Here is a 16076-nt window from a genome sequence, read left to right as displayed (position 1 = left end):
AATAAGAAATCAATTCTTAGTATAGAGAACTAAACCCAAAGTTGTTAGCTTGACTTTTAAAATTATGAATCTTCAAGGCACAATCTACTTGTCCAGTCATATTTCTCATGTGTCTAAGCCTTTGATACACTACATGACTTGATTTTTACATGACTTAAAACATTCCTCGTTTTAGGGGCACCTGGGTGGCTCAGTTGTTAAGCATCTGCCATCGGCTCAGGTCATGATCCCAGGGTCCTGGCATCGAGCCCCACATCAGGCTCCCTGCTCTGCAGGAAGCCTGCTTCTCTCCCACTCCCCCTGCTTGTCTTCCCTCTCTCTCTGGTCTCTCTCTGTCAAATAAATAGATAAAATCTTTAAAAAAAATTCCTCATTTTAGGTTTTTACTTGTCTTGGTTCTTTTTTCTAATGATAGTCTCTTGGAAGTCTAAAGGTTTTCTGATAAACAGATCTACTGACAACACTTCAGTGAACCTTTGCATCACCCCCTAGCTAAAGATAATCTCTTCTGTGTTATATACATGAGACTTCATGTCTTCCAACATTCTTATCCTGATCTGTTTTGAAGGGTGGTTACTTTTGTCTATGTCCCATGATCCTCCCAAAGGTAGGAGATCCTTGAAATAAAGGATATGTATAGTTTATATTCACATAGTATTCGTCACAGAATGAATTTAAAGAAATATTCATTAACTTATTTAACTCTTACATGTGTTTGCAACTCAGTTTTTGTTGTTATTTCCTTACCTATGAGCTGCTTTTTTCTTTTCTCCAGTAAGTATTCAAGTTTGACCAGAAAAGGAAAAAAAGGAAGGGAAGGAAAGGACAAATATTTTAAATGGGAGAAAAAAAGCAGTGGAGACAAGAGAGAATGAAGGGAGGATGTAATGTGTGTAAAAGATAGGACACTTTCTGCTGAGTTAGAATGATGTTATAGGCGCTCCTGATTTGCACAATATTGTTTTAACTGAAACATATGCATACTAAGACTATGGAAAGAGAGAACATTACTCCAATATGCACAATGTTAATACAGCACTATGCAAAGCAAGGACTATCTAGATATCTCTTTCTCTCCAAGTTATTTTCACCTGGTGATGAAAGACTTTATATTGAATTACAGAAATAATGGTTGTTACTTACTTAGTGGTTGAACTTTCCAAAGGCCAAACCAGTATTCTGAAAACTTTATTTCTGGAGTGTGTGATTAATCACCAGAAAGAAAGTGACATTAATCATTGGAAATGACCAGTCAAACGAGAAGGAAAACCATGATGTGCAAGAGCATTTAAGAGATTTTCATGTATGATGCTAAGTCAGTAAGTATAATGTATATATACATTATATATATATATACAATACGTATATACAATACATATATATATATACACACAATACATATATACAATAAGTATAATGGCCATCAGCCAACCAAATTATAAACCCATAAAATGTTTTTTATTATTATAGTTATAGCCATTAGCACTACCAGTGGCATCAGCTCTATACAGTCATGGTAACTTTCACGTTAATGAAGTCTATCTGAATCATCCTTGAATGACCATCCCTGAATCATTACTGAACCTTTCTTAAAGCAATAACTTTATTCCAATGCCAAGATTCATACTTAAACCTGATAAAATAACTCCGCTTTCTCTCTCTCTCTCTCTTTTCAATTCTAGTGTCCAATATCAGAGGACAGAGTAAAATATGACAATCTCTTCAAACCACACCAACCTTAGAGATATTTGGTACACCATGATTGGGATCCCAGGACTAGAAGATGCACATATATGGATTTCCATTCCCATCTGTTCCATGTACATAGTTGCCGTTGTAGGCAACACCCTCTTATTATTCCTGATCTTTACTGAACGCAGTCTTCATGAACCCACGTACATTTTCTTGTCCATGTTGGCCTTGGCAGATATCTTTCTCTCCACAGTCACCACGCCAAAGATGCTAGCAATCTTCTGGTTCCAAGACTGGAGTATTTCTTTTGGTTGTTGTGTGTCCCAGATGTTTTTTCTACACTTCATCTTTGTGGCAGAGTCAGCCATATTGCTGGCCATGGCATTCGACCGCTATGTAGCTATCTGTTATCCACTAAGATATACTACCATTCTAACCCCCTCAGTCATTGGAAAAATGGGCATTGCATCTGTTATTAGGAGTTTCTTCATCTGCTTCCTCTTGGTTTTTCTGGTTTATCGGCTTACTTACTGTGGGAGGAATATTATTGATCACTCATATTGTGAACATATGGGCATTGCCAGGCTAGCTTGTGATAGCATCAAAGTCAACATCTACTATGGGGTGATTGTGGTGCTATTTTCTACATGCCTGGATGTGGTGCTTATATCATTTCCTATGCCCTTATACTCTGTACTGTGTTTAGAATTCCTTCCCAAGATGCCCGACTCAAGGCTCTAGGTACTTGTAGCTCCCATGTCTGTGTTATCCTACTGTTCTATACTCCAGCCTTTTTTTCATTCTTTGCTCAGTGATTTGGGGGCCACAATATACCACTCCATGTACATATCCTCCTTGCCAATCTTTATGTGGTGGTACCACCCACTCTCAATCCAGTCATTTATGGAGTTAAGACCAAGCAAATTCAGGAGAAGTTTATCCAGATCTTTTCTATGCACAAGAAATTATGCTGAAGTTAACTATACAGCTTAATTTTTCATTTTTCTATGTAACTCCACTAATTGTAGAGTACTTCAAATTATATCAGACATCTTACATTATGCCAGCATTAGGAGAGGACAATAACAGTCATGTTAAAAACTTATTTACTTTTTCATTTATTTGATCGCTGATTTTGTTCAGGACAGTATCAGATCAAGACCACCTTAGATTCTATAAATTTTGAGTTTAGTCACAACAGACTTAAAGCATAATAACTCAATAACTATCTTCAATTTCATATTGACACAGAAAAATAGGAAAAATAAAAATAGGAAAAACATAATAGGAAAAACCACACCCTAAGAAAGAATGGATAAAACAGAATCCCAAATCAACTTAACAGATTTTCTGTTCATTTTTCCATATTATCTTTGTAGTTCAGAGAAAATAATACGTGTTTAGCATTGTGATCTAGTAGTTGAGCATTTGAGCTCTAAGTTCAAGTTTTGAATTTCAGATATCTCGCCTTGGTAAAGAGTATTTACCCTTTCTGGGTTTCTATATATTTATCTTTATAGTGAGCATAGAACATTACATATTGTAAAAGGTTGTGGAAAGTATTAAATAAAATGATTTACACAAGGCTTGTAAAACAGTGCATAACAAATCAAAGGATGTTGCCTATTGCTATTATTACCAATAGTATATTCAATCTGCATCCCACAAACACTGGACCTGGAGGATAGAGAAAGGAGATTCCTTTCTCCACATAATGTCATACATTCTGGGACATAATGATTTAAGTAATCTTGGGGCACCAAATCATTTTAATTTCTCAGTATGAAGGCAGGAGAAAGATTTTGTCAGAGATAGAAATTTAAGAATTATCAGCATATATGTTAGTTAAGGCATTAGAATAGATCAAAAGTCCATAGCTGCTCCTCAAATGAATATTAAAGTAGCAGTAACAATCCTGGTCATTATGTGAATGCTATGAACTGCATTTTTTTCATGATAGGAGCAATAATTATTAATGCTACTAATAATAGTAAAAGATATTCATCAGGAAATTAAAGCAACAATGGGATGTCAGATGACAAATATTTAATAAAATAATAAATAATAAAGGAATTTTACATGTTCACTTGTACAAGTACTCATGCAAATTTACAAATGTGTGTTTATTTGCTCATACCATTGCTGATGAAGATGAAAACTAAAAACATAAATGCACAGGATGAATGTATTACAAAACACTTAAAATATAGTATCATTATTATTACAGAAAAAATTACAACAAAATGGTGATATGGAAATAAGATAAAATTGTTTTTGTTTTGGTTTATTTTTTGTTTTTCAGGCTTTTTGTTAAGAGAGAAGGAAAGGGAAGGGTAGAGAGAAAGGGAGAGAGAGAATCGAAGCAGGCTTAACGCTCAGCCAGGAGCCTGATGTGAGATCATGACCTGAGATCACGACCTGAGCCAAAATAAAGAGTCAGATACTCAACTGGCTGAGCCACCCAGGTACCCCTAAGCTTAAAATTTTTTTTAAGTATTTTTTATTTATTTGAGAGAGAGACAGAGAGAGCCCACAAGGGGGGAGGGGCAGAGGGAGAAGCACAAGCAGACTCCCCGCTGAACAAGGAGCCCGAAGGGGGGCTTGATCCCAGGACCCTGAGCTCATGACCTGACCCCAACTCAGATGTTTAACCAACTGAGCCACCAAGGTGCCCCTAAGCTTAAAATGTTTTAAAGAGAAATTACAGGTTATAAAATGGAACATATCAGGTATTCTCAAATAAATGGATGTATACACATACATATTCATATAAGGAATCATATATACATGTATATTTGCACAAAAATTCTGGAAAAATATAAAGAATTCTACTAATATTTTGTAAATTTTTAAAAGAACCATTTACTTGCACATTTGAAGGGACATGTTGGGGTTGGGAATTGATATATATGTAGTAGAGAAAGTTTAACTTATGCCAAAAATACATAAAAATTATTTTATAATAAATAGAAGTTGCCAAAATTGAGATATATTACCATGAGGAAAGATTTAGTTGAAACCTATCAGGATATATCTATATATCTATATTTCATAAAGACATTTAAATTCTATACATATTCCTTGAAATACCAAGATATTCTGCTTTTTGAAAACTATTGATTTTTCTTTTCCTCCCCTAAGTCTACTGTCATTAAGTGTTTCTGTTAGAGGGTGCCAGCTAGAATAAGGGTAGGAAGGAGGAGGGTTTAGATGCAGAGGAAGTTCCTTTTAGGCTCAAAAGAGGAGTAAGAGAACCTTTTCAGTGAGATGGGGAAGAGACACAGATGGGAAAGGAGAGGGAAGATACAGTCTTCAAAGTCCTAGTTTCAGCTTCACACTCTCTGACCCTCATTCAAAATGTCAGGGCATAAAAACATAGAAATCCAATGAGTTTTGAACAGGAAGATAAAAACAGGGGGAGATGAATGCCTTATTTCCTGCTTAAATATCTGAGAGATTTCTTAGCAGTTTGTCTCATGCCATCATGGGAGAGCAGCATTAGAATAAAAATGACCATGTGGTATGTTCAGTCAGAGAACTGGTTTCCTTCTGTTTCACAAGGGCAACAAATGAATCTAGGAATTCTTAACAGCACTGTGGGGAACACAAAGACCATGGCAAATCCTGACTAAGGAAGTTGAAAAGGGAGTTGCTTTGGCTAGGAAAAAATGGTTCTGTAGCCAAGGGCCATAGACACAAATGTTAGAGTTGGGGAAGTAAGAGAAAATGAGTTAGGTTTCGGGCTTGTAGATTAAGATCCAAAGTTATGGATGCCTCACTAAGTGGGATCCAGGAGAAAATTATCAAATTTCAGCAGAGGTTGCAGAAAGAATAGAAATCCATGCAGAGTAAGGAGGCAAGATGAGGTTCATTCAACAAGGCTCAGCCAAGTACTACAGATGCAGACCAGGGGCCCATCCAGTTCTCTAATCCAATTCCTCAGAGTTAGCTGGACGTGTTGGCTTCCCCTTGAACACAAGCGATAAGGGAATTGCATGGGAGTGAGTGGCAGATAGCTATGGAGGAAAGAAATAGTCTAGCAGAGAGCATCGACTTCCAATTGACAGAAAAGTTACTGAAATAGATTAAGTTATGCCACAGAAAATATATTTTTTAAACTCAAAAACTTTAATTGACCTGTAAGTGGGAAGTTGGAGTTTTAGACAACCATTAGCATAGATAGAGTCTCTCGGAACAATGACACTAGAAACCAAAACAAAGACAATACTCACCACATTTGATTTTTGAGTATAAAGTACAAAGCCTATTACATAGGATTTGGTATATTGTAATGCTGGCTGAGAGAAGAACAACCTATTAAATAATTGGTTCCACTGGTAATGCATTTGAGAACCTATATTTACATCAATACACAACTTAAAATTCTGAACTCACATCATGAACAGGATCACCAACAAAAACAAGCTGAACTATCAGATATAAGGCAAGGCAAAATGAAACCATAGTAACAGAGGTAAAAGTGGTGTGAAGCTGTACCACCCCACTGTTATTTGTCAGTAATTTAAAATGCCTTTATTCAATTTGCTCATCTGCAAAACTGAATGATTATGATTTGCCCTGTAGATTTGCTCTGAAGATTAATAGCAAGAATCACTGTCATGGTAATGTTTCCATGGTTCCTGGCATAAAATAGGCATCTGGTAAATATAAACTAAATATTATTTTTATGATGATGATGATAATGATTACTATCACTGTGATGATTGTTGTATTATTAAAAGTAAAGATATAAACATCAAAGGTAAACTCTATTGGTTTGGGGAAAACACTTTTACAATCATATAGTATGCATGCTTATAGCAGCTTTATTCAAAATCAAAACTGTAAAACACTAAAATGTCCATCAATTGATAAAAGAACACACAGTTTACTCTATGTGATACCATGGAATAAGATTCAACCATAAAAATAAACTGTGCATATAGGCAACAACAAAAATGTATCTCAAGAGCATTATTGCAAGGGAAAGAATCTAGATATAAAGATTACACCGTTTGATTTACGTGACCTGCTCTTAAAGGGAAAACTGAATGAGAGATCGGTTTAGTGACTTCCAGAACCTGGGGTTGTGGGAGAAGACTGGCCACAAAGAGTTTGTAAAAGGGCACTTTTGGGAGTGATAGAAATATTCCATATCTTGATTATGGTGGTGACTACATGACTATAAATGTTTTTCAGAGCTCATCAAACTACACATACACATCTAAACAGAGCAAATTACTGTTTGTAAGTACACCTCAAAAAAACTTGCCTTAATTATATTACCTAGATTACATAAAATAATTGTAGCAATAATATTTTGAGGAAACTCACATACCAACAGAGTCTCAATATGTACACTATGTTACCATCCATGATTTACTTTAGTGATCTGTTTTTATTCATGAGATATTTTTATGATGGTTGCATAACCATTTATTAAACTTCATATTAAAAGTACAGAAGGAAAATAAGAAAGAAATGTCATGTAATTTGAAACTAAAGCAAAGAATATATACAAATTCCATCACTTACTACCTCCTCAGAATTTGACTTATCATTTAACTTTCATGTGTTTTAAACTATACATATATGTAACAAAAATAATACCTACCATAGAGTCTTGATGGGGAGATAAATTAGAAACACATTGAGGAGTACCTGGATGGCTCAGTTGGTTAAGCATCTGACTCTTGATTTCAGCTCAGGTCATGATCTCCAGCCTTGTGTTGGGCCCCTCGCTGTGTGTGGAGCCTGCTTGAGAGTCTCTCTCTCCCTCTCTGTCTGCCCCTCCCCTGCTCTCGCTCTCTAATAAAATATTATTTTTTTTAAAAAAGAAACATTTATATTACTGGGCCATAGTAACATTTTATATTTTCTCTCTCTTCTTGTTTTTTTTTTTTTTTTAAACTGGGGCAAGAAATTTAAATGAAATGTGGACTCATAGGAAACATTTCCAAATGGTTTTCTTTTTTTTTTTTTAAAGATTATTTATTTATTTATTTGACAGAGAGAGAGATATAGCAAGAGAGGGAACACAAGTAGGGGGAGTGGGAGAGGGAGAAACAGGCTTCCTGCTCAGCAGGGCCCTGGGATCAAGACCTGAGTGGAAGGCAGACGCTTAATGACTAAGCCACCCAGGTGCCCCCCAAATGGTTTTCAAATGGTAGTTGCTATTTGTATTATTTGGATAAACAAACTAATCACAAAAGTCTATTTCATTCTACCCTGGCAATTACTGTTTGTCAGTATCTTTAGTTCAATTACCGCTCATAGGAAGGGAGTAGGGAAAGATTACTTGGCTGGTGAGTAATTTGGTATCAAGTTTGGATTTTGCTGTTCGTCTCACTACTTTTTAAATGATTCAAATAGCCCAATCTCTTTATGATATTTACGCCATTACATGACCATGTGGCTAAAGTGGTTAGCAGGGAGAATGGCTGAACAATAAACAAGAATACTGCCTAAGGTAATGGAAATGGACTGAGATCATTGTTGACACTTTAATAATTACTTAAAGGACTTTAATCAGTAAAATTTATCTTTTATGTAATGAGTGGATCCCAAACTACCTTCACTCAACTGGACATAGTAAGATATACATTTTAATAATGAATGTGCCTTATAGATCAATATGATTCTCAGCCCATTAGATATGTATTTTCTGATTTATAAAATTGATCACAATATAACCCATATCAGTTTCACTGAATTATAGTTGTGGGGAAAAACAGAGAGGGAGTAACATGGAAAACATACAAAAAATCATTTAATATATTTATAATTATTTACTGACTCTTACCCTTTTAAGCTCCACTTGTTGACTTATAAATACATTCACATTTGATCTCAAGACTTACATTCTTTTCAGATAAAACAATCTCTGGACTCTCCTTCGTATTTGTTGGGTCTTGATACTATAAATAATGGGGTTCATCAAAGGTGGGAAAAGGATATAGATGTTGCCCATAAGGACATGAACCAGTGGTGAGAGGTGTTTTCCAAAGCGGTGCACCATAGTCAGACCAATGATTGGGATATAGAAAACTGAAACAGCACAGATGTGAGATACACAGGTCTTCAAGGACTTGATTCTCTCATCCCGTGATGCAATAGCTAAGACTGCATGCAAGATCATGATATAGGAGATAAGTATGAGCACTGCATCCAACAATAGGTTGCTGATTACCAGGGCTAGACCATAAATGCTGTTGAAGAGGATGTCTGAACAGGCCATTCTAATTAAGTCTTGGTGCAGGCAGAAAGAGTGAGAAAGGATGTGGGGGCGGCAATAATTTAAGAACTTTAGGCGAATGATGACTGGAGGTATGAGTAAAGAACTCCTACATAAGATTGCCACCCCAATTTTCATGATTTTGTCATTAGTTAGGATGGAAGAGTAGCGTAGTGGGTTGCAAATGGCAATGTAGCGGTCAAAAGCCATAGCAAGGAGGACAGAGGACTCCATGAAGGACAGACCATGGATGAAGTAGGACTGGGCAATGCAAGAATCCAGGCTGATCTCACAAATGATCCCCCATAGGATCCCCAGCACCGTGTAAATAGTGGATAGCCCCATGCATAAATCAGTGAGGGCCAGAATGGCAAGGAAGTAGAACATGGGCTGGTGTAGGCTTGGCTCAGTCCGGATCACATGCAGCACCATACAGTTTCCCAGGAAGACCATAGCATAGATGGAGGAGAAAGGGATGGAGATCCAGAGATAGTGAACTTCAAGGCCAGGAAAACCAGTGAGAATAAATCTGGAACTACTGATGTTCAAGATAGAGACGGGAGACATTAGTAGATGACTGAAAATATTTCTAGAGAGATGTCACAAATTAGATCAGTTTATGATCCCCTATTTTCTAGTAATGTGTCTGCTTTGGGGAGGAAAATAAATTAAAATATAATGCAGTTTGCTTAAGTGTCATAAACTCAGAAAAACAGAGACCTGCTTCTGTATTCTTTAAAGCAAAAATCCATTGTCGAGACAGAGATTTTCAAGGGCTGGTGACTAGGTATGCCAAGAGACTAGGGGGTTTCATGCAGAAACAATGATGTTAACGGGTCCAAGGGATTTGGATTTGGGGCTGGACTTCTGGGAGTCTGTTAATTCCTCAAGGAAGATAATGTGTGATCTGTGTGTACTGTTGCCACAGCTGTTATTATCCTCAGTAAAATGTGAAATGCATTTTTCTCTTGGGTACCACAACTGTTTCTTTCACTATTCCCAAGGGGCTATAAGACCCCAGGGGAAATGGACTAAATAAAGTAATACTGTAATGTTGTAGAACATTACAATTTAATCAAGAGAATCCTAACAAACTGAGAGGAATCAGAACTTTATTTTTTGCACATTCCACATTGTGTAGCCCCTCTCTAAATCATTTACCCTTTTAAGTTGTACTTCATTATATTTTTCTTTATTTTTCTGTATCTTATTATTCTGTATGAGATTTCTCCTTTTTCTGACCCTCAGAGTGTTTGTATCTCTTATATCTTTTTATATAACATAAATGACATTTTAAACTGTAAAGTACCAAACCAATACTTCATCTCAGGTAATAGATAGAAAGAGAATAGCTAAACCATATGGTATATGTTTATTTAACTTTCTAAAATACCTGCCAACGTGTCTTCCAAAGCAAGTTACCATTTGACATTCGAACCAGCGGTGTATGAGAATTACAGTTCCTCCACATCTAGGCTGATACTTTGTATGGTCAGATTTTTTGGTTTGTTTTCTTTTGTTTTGCTATATTAATACATGTGCAGTGATATATCACTGTGGTTTTAATTTGTACTCCCATTATGATTTTTTTTGCATCTTTTCACATGCTTATTTGTTATATATACACGTCTTGGTGAAGTGCTTGTTCAAATAATTTTCCCTTTTGTGATGAAGTTCTTTTCTTCTTATTGAATTTGGAGAGTTCTTTACACATTTAAATTACAAAACCCTTACCAGATACTTGGTTTGCAAATAGTTATTTTCAGGTTGTAAATTGTCCTTTATTTCTCTTAACAGTGACTTTTGCAAAACAGTTTTTTTAATGTTGACAGACTCCAATTTATATATTTTTTTCTTTGAAAGTATATGCTATGTTATATCTACAAACTCAGTGTCAAATCCAGGGTCACAAATCTTCCTCATGTTTTCTCCTAGAAGTGTTACATTTTACCTTTGGTTCTATAATCCATTTTGAATTAATTTTTATAAATGGTGTTGAGTTTATTTTTATCTTCCAGCACTTCCATTTTGAAAAAGACTACACTTTCTCAATTGGTTTGTCTTTGAACTTTTGTCAAAAATCATTTGAATACATTTATGTGGTGTATCTGACCTCTCTATTCTGGTATTAATCTCTGTCTTTCTTCTTTCACCACACCACCCTACCTTGATTATTGTGGCTTTATAAGAAAAGTCTTAAAATCCAGCAAGGTCCTCTAAATTTGTTCTGGCTACCATCGTTCCTTTGCCCATACATATAAATATTGGGATACATTTGTAAATATGTGCATAAAACTTGCTGAGATATTGATTGAGATTGTGTTGAACCAAAAAATAAAACTGGGGAAAATTAGCATGTCTTCCAATCCATGAAAATGGAATATATTTAAATCTGTCTATTCTTTGATCTTCCCATTACTATTATGCAGTTTTCATTCTAGCATTTTGAACATTCTTTTTTAAATTTAATGCCAAATATTTTATTTTTGGTGTACAATTATAATGGCATTATTATTATTATTTTATTTCAAAATCAAATTGTTAGGCTTCTGCTTTCCATTCTGACATGTAAAAGTCTCGGAAGTTATCACTCCCATATTTACAACAACAACAACAATAAAAACTAAACAAACTGAAAATCATTCTTCTCTTGAACCCATCAGAGAACTGGAGTTATACGGCAAACCAGGATCCAGAAATGCAAAAAGAAAGGTGAATAAAGAGAATGGCAAAAGAGGCTGAGAGAACTACAAATGCTTAAATAAAATAAAATAATCAGCCTTGTTGATAAAATTCAGGGTGCTCAGTATGGGTTAACATGAGAGGGAGAGGGTTCTGCGGACTCCAATAATGTGGCGGTGTACTTCTATGAACTTTACCTCTAAGAAACACACAAAGTTCTTACAATGAAAAGCCAAGAAGAAAAAGTCATCTTATGTCTGTAGCAGGTGGAGGGTGAAATTAGCCATTTTGAAACACATCTAGTGTAGTGTCCATAAGAAAGGCCTATTACTCTCTAGTGAAAGAGAGTTTGCCAGTGCCTACCTCAAGCAGAAGGGAAAAGGGGAATTACCCAGCCCCAGCTTTCTATAGTCTTCCTATCTCACCCAAAAGGGAGGGAAAAGGAAATTAACACCAGTGAATATCTCAGCCTAAAAGCTCAGGCCTACCAAAAGACAGATTTACCATAAGGTTAAAGAAGGTTTTCCCTCTCCAACTCCTTACCACAGTAACAACAGGGCCTAGTATATTAACAGTGGTTTACAGCTGAAAACCTGCAAGGTGCACACTCTATTTAAGGCATTCTTAGGAAACCTAAAGACAACAGTAGAGACAAAAAAAAAAAAATAGAGGAATTTGAAAGCCTCAGCACATATGACTCCAGCAAATGTTAAACGTTCCAACTTGTAACTAGTTTAATATAAAACCACACACTGAATGGTTATGCATCTTAGTACCTATTATTGATGTATTTTGTCCATCCTTCAACAAAAGTTTATTGCTAAATTCTTGCTAAAAAGAAACCAAGATACAAGCTGAAGAGACAAAGTAAACATCAGAACCAGACTCAGGTATGACTCACATTCATAGACAAGGAATTGAAAATTACTATGATTAATATGGTAAGGGCACCAATAGAAAAAGTGTATGATATACAAGAACAGATGGATAATGTAAGCAAGGAGATGAAAATTCTATGAAAAAATCAAAATGAAATGCTAGAAATAAAAAACACCATAACAGAAATAAAGAATAACTTTGATGACCACATCAGTAGACTGGTAATGCTAAGTAATGAATCAATGAATCATATATGTCAATAGAACTTTCCAAAATCAAATACAAAAAGAAAAGTAATTTTTTAAGTTTTAATTTAAATTCCAGTTAGTTTAGTGTAATGTTAATTTCAGGTGTACAATACCGTGATTCAACAATTCCATGCATCACCCAGTGCTCATGACAGCAAGTGCCCTCCTTTATCTCCATCACCTGTTTCACCCATCCCCCCACCCACCTCCCCTCTGGTGACCATCAGTTTGCTCTCTATAGTTAAAAGTCTGTTTCTTGGTTTGCTTCTCTCTTTTTCCCCTATGATCTTTTGTTTCTTAACATTCCACATACGAGTGAAATCATACAGTATTTGGCTTTCTCTGACTGACTTAATGACTTAGCATAAAACACACACAAATAATTTTTAATAGAGAACAGAATATTCAAGAACTGTGGGAAAATTTAAAAGAAATTGGAATGCCAGGAGAAGAAGAAAGAGAAGATAGAGTATAAGGACTGGAGATGGACAGGTCATGGAGTATGGAACCCAAGTGGAGTGAGGGATGATGCATGGGGTTGAATGAAAGTCTGCATAGGAGAGTGTTCAGGATGACAAAAAGAGATTGCTCATATACAATGATAGTGATAAAAAAATAAATATATTAAAATTAGTGGAAGCCAGTTTTCTCACTGTTGAAGGTAGAAGTTGTAGATACCACCAAAGAGAAAGCACTGGAATAAAAGCTGTTTTTTTTTTTTTATTTTCTTAATCAGAATTGAAAGCACAGTCGATCCTCATTTTCACAGATTCCATATTTGTAAATTCACTTCCTTGATAAAATTTATTTGTAACCCCAAAATTAATATTCAATTATTTTTTGGACATGCAAAGAGTAGAAAAAAGTGAATCTTCTAAAGAAAAACACTAATTTGAAAAGATATATGCACCCCAATGCTTATTAAAAGCCAAGACATAGAGACAACCTAAGTACTCATTGATAGAGAAATGGATAAGGAAGATGTGTGCATGCACAAAGACACACACACACACACACACACACACACACACAGGAATATTATGTGACCATAAAAAAGGATGAAGTGTTGGGGCACCTGGATGGCTCAGTTGGTTGGGTGTTTCACTTTTGAATTTGGCTCAGGTGATGGTCTTGGGGTGGTGAGATCAAAGGCTCTGTGCTCACTGTGGAGTCTGCTTGTCCCTCTCCCTTTGTTCCTCCTCCGCTTGCTCCCGCTCTCTTTCTCAAATAAACAAATAAATAAAATCTTCGAAAAACAAGGATAAGATATTTTGTTATTATTGTTTTTGCCCTTTGTGATATGGATGGACCTAGAAGATATTCTGCTAAATGAAAAAAGTCTGACTGAGAAAGACAAATACCATATGATTTCACTTATACATGGAATCTAAAAAACGAATAAACAAACAAAAAGCAGGAGCAGAGCTATAAATACAGAGAACAAACTAATGGTTGCCGAGGGGAGGAGGGTATGAGATGGACAAATTGGGTGAAAGGGAGTGGGAGATGCAGGCCTCCAGTAATGGAATGAATAAGTCATGGGAATAAAAGACACAACATAGGGAATACAGTTGATGATATTGTAATAGTGCTGTGTGGTGACAGATGGGATGGTAGTTATACTCCTGGTGAGCATAGCATAATGTATAGAGAAGTTGAATCACTATGTTGTACACCTGAAACTAATGTAACAGTGTGTGTCAATTATATGCAAATAAAAAATTTTGAAAAAATGAGTTTTCTGATGTGCATGTTCTTGACTGAGGTCAGACAAGGTGTTACTCATCCTTCTTGTTTCAGCTTTTATGCTCTAAAATTAATTGTCCTTTTCCTGGTGTATTTAGTGCCATGCTTTAAGCATTTTTGTGCTTTGGGTGGTAATTTTACTCTTTGAAATGGCCTCCAAGCATAGTGCTGAAGTTTTGTCCAATGTTCCTAAGTGCAAGAAAGCTGTTGATGTACCTTATAGAGAAAATATGTGTGCATGAGATAAGCTTCTTTCAAGCATGATTTATAACGCTGGTGTATGTGAGTTTATGTGAGTTCAATGTTAACAAATCAATGATGTGGTACTCCCAGAAAAACAAAAAGAGAATTCCCTGATCTATAGGGGAGGATTCCCCAGAAAGGGCTAAAACAATGTCTGTAGTACATGGTGAAGTGACAGAAAAGATGGAAAAGCAGCTACATTTGTGGATTCATGAGATGACAGCTGACAAAAGCTGCATAGTGGGCATCCTTGTGAGACTTAGAAATTTAGGGTCACCATACCCATTAATTGGGAAAATGTGAACCCCACTTAGCTAGCACCAGCTGGTTTGCAAATTTCAAAGGCAATATGGCCATTCATCTGTCAATGGACATCTTGGCTATTTCCATAGTTTGGCTATTGTGGACATTGCTGCTATAAACATCAGGGTGCATGTACCCCTTCGGATCACTACATTTGTATCTTTGGGGTAAATACCCAGTACTGCAATTGCTGGATCGTATGGTAGCTCTATTTTCAACTTTTTGAGGAACCTCCATACTGTTTTCCAGAGTGGTTGCACCAGCTTGCATTCCCACCAACAGTGTAGGAGGGTTCCCCTTTCACTGCATCCCCTCCAACATCTGTCGTTTCCTGCTTGTTAATTTTAGCCATTCTGACTGGTGTAAGGTGGTATCTCATTGAGGTTTTGATTTGGATTTCCCTGATGCTGAGTGATGTTGAGCATTTTTTCATGTGTCTGTTGGCCATTTGGATGTCTTCTTTGGAAAAATGTCTCTTCATGTCTTCTGCCCATTTCTTGATTGGATCGTTTGTTCTTTGGGTGTTGAGTTTGATAAGTTCTTTATAGATTTTGGATACCAGCCCTTTATCTGATATGTCATTTGCAAATATCTTCTCCCATTCTGTCGGTTGTCTTTTGGTTTTGTTGACTGTTTCCTTTGCTGTGCAAAAGCTTTTTATCTTGATGAAGTCCCAAGAGTTCATTTTTGCCCTTGCTTCCCTTGCCTTTGGCGATGTTTCTAAGAAGAAGTTGCTGTGGCTGAGGTCGAAGAGGTTGCTGCCTGTGTTCTCCTTTAGGATTTTGATGGACTCCTGTCTCACACTGAGGTCTTTCAACCATTTGGAGTCTATTTTTGTGTGTGGTGTAAGGAAATGGTCCAGTTTCATTCTTCTGCATGTGGCTATCCAATTTTCCCAACACCATTTGTTGAAGAGACTGTCTTTTTTCCATTGGACATTCTTTCCTGCTTTGTCAAAGATGAGTTGACCACAGCGTTGAGGGTCCATTTCTGGGCTCTCTATTCTGTTCCATTGATCTATGTGTCTGTTTTTGTGCCAGTACCATGCT

The 16076-nt window shown here is 36.2% G+C and overlaps 1 protein-coding gene and 1 pseudogene across 1 annotated transcript; one reads left to right on the top strand and one right to left on the bottom strand.

The window, feature by feature from the left end:
* The first annotated feature begins 1710 nt into the window (after window positions 1–1710).
* On the top strand, window positions 1711–2666 carry LOC110576485 (annotated as a pseudogene).
* Window positions 2667–8548: 5882 nt separating this feature from the next.
* LOC110576486 (olfactory receptor 51V1-like) lies at window positions 8549–9493 on the bottom strand. Its single transcript, XM_021685675.1, has one exon. The coding sequence runs from the start codon at window positions 9491–9493 to the stop codon at window positions 8549–8551; it is 945 nt and encodes a 314-aa protein (XP_021541350.1).
* Between the last annotated feature and the right edge of the window lie 6583 nt (window positions 9494–16076).

This window comes from Neomonachus schauinslandi, chromosome 11 (assembly GCF_002201575.2).
Source record: "Neomonachus schauinslandi chromosome 11, ASM220157v2, whole genome shotgun sequence".
Classification (NCBI taxonomy): Eukaryota; Metazoa; Chordata; class Mammalia; order Carnivora; family Phocidae; genus Neomonachus; species Neomonachus schauinslandi.
Note: the sequence above shows the minus strand (reverse complement) of the source record. Positions and strands in the feature narration are given on the sequence as shown.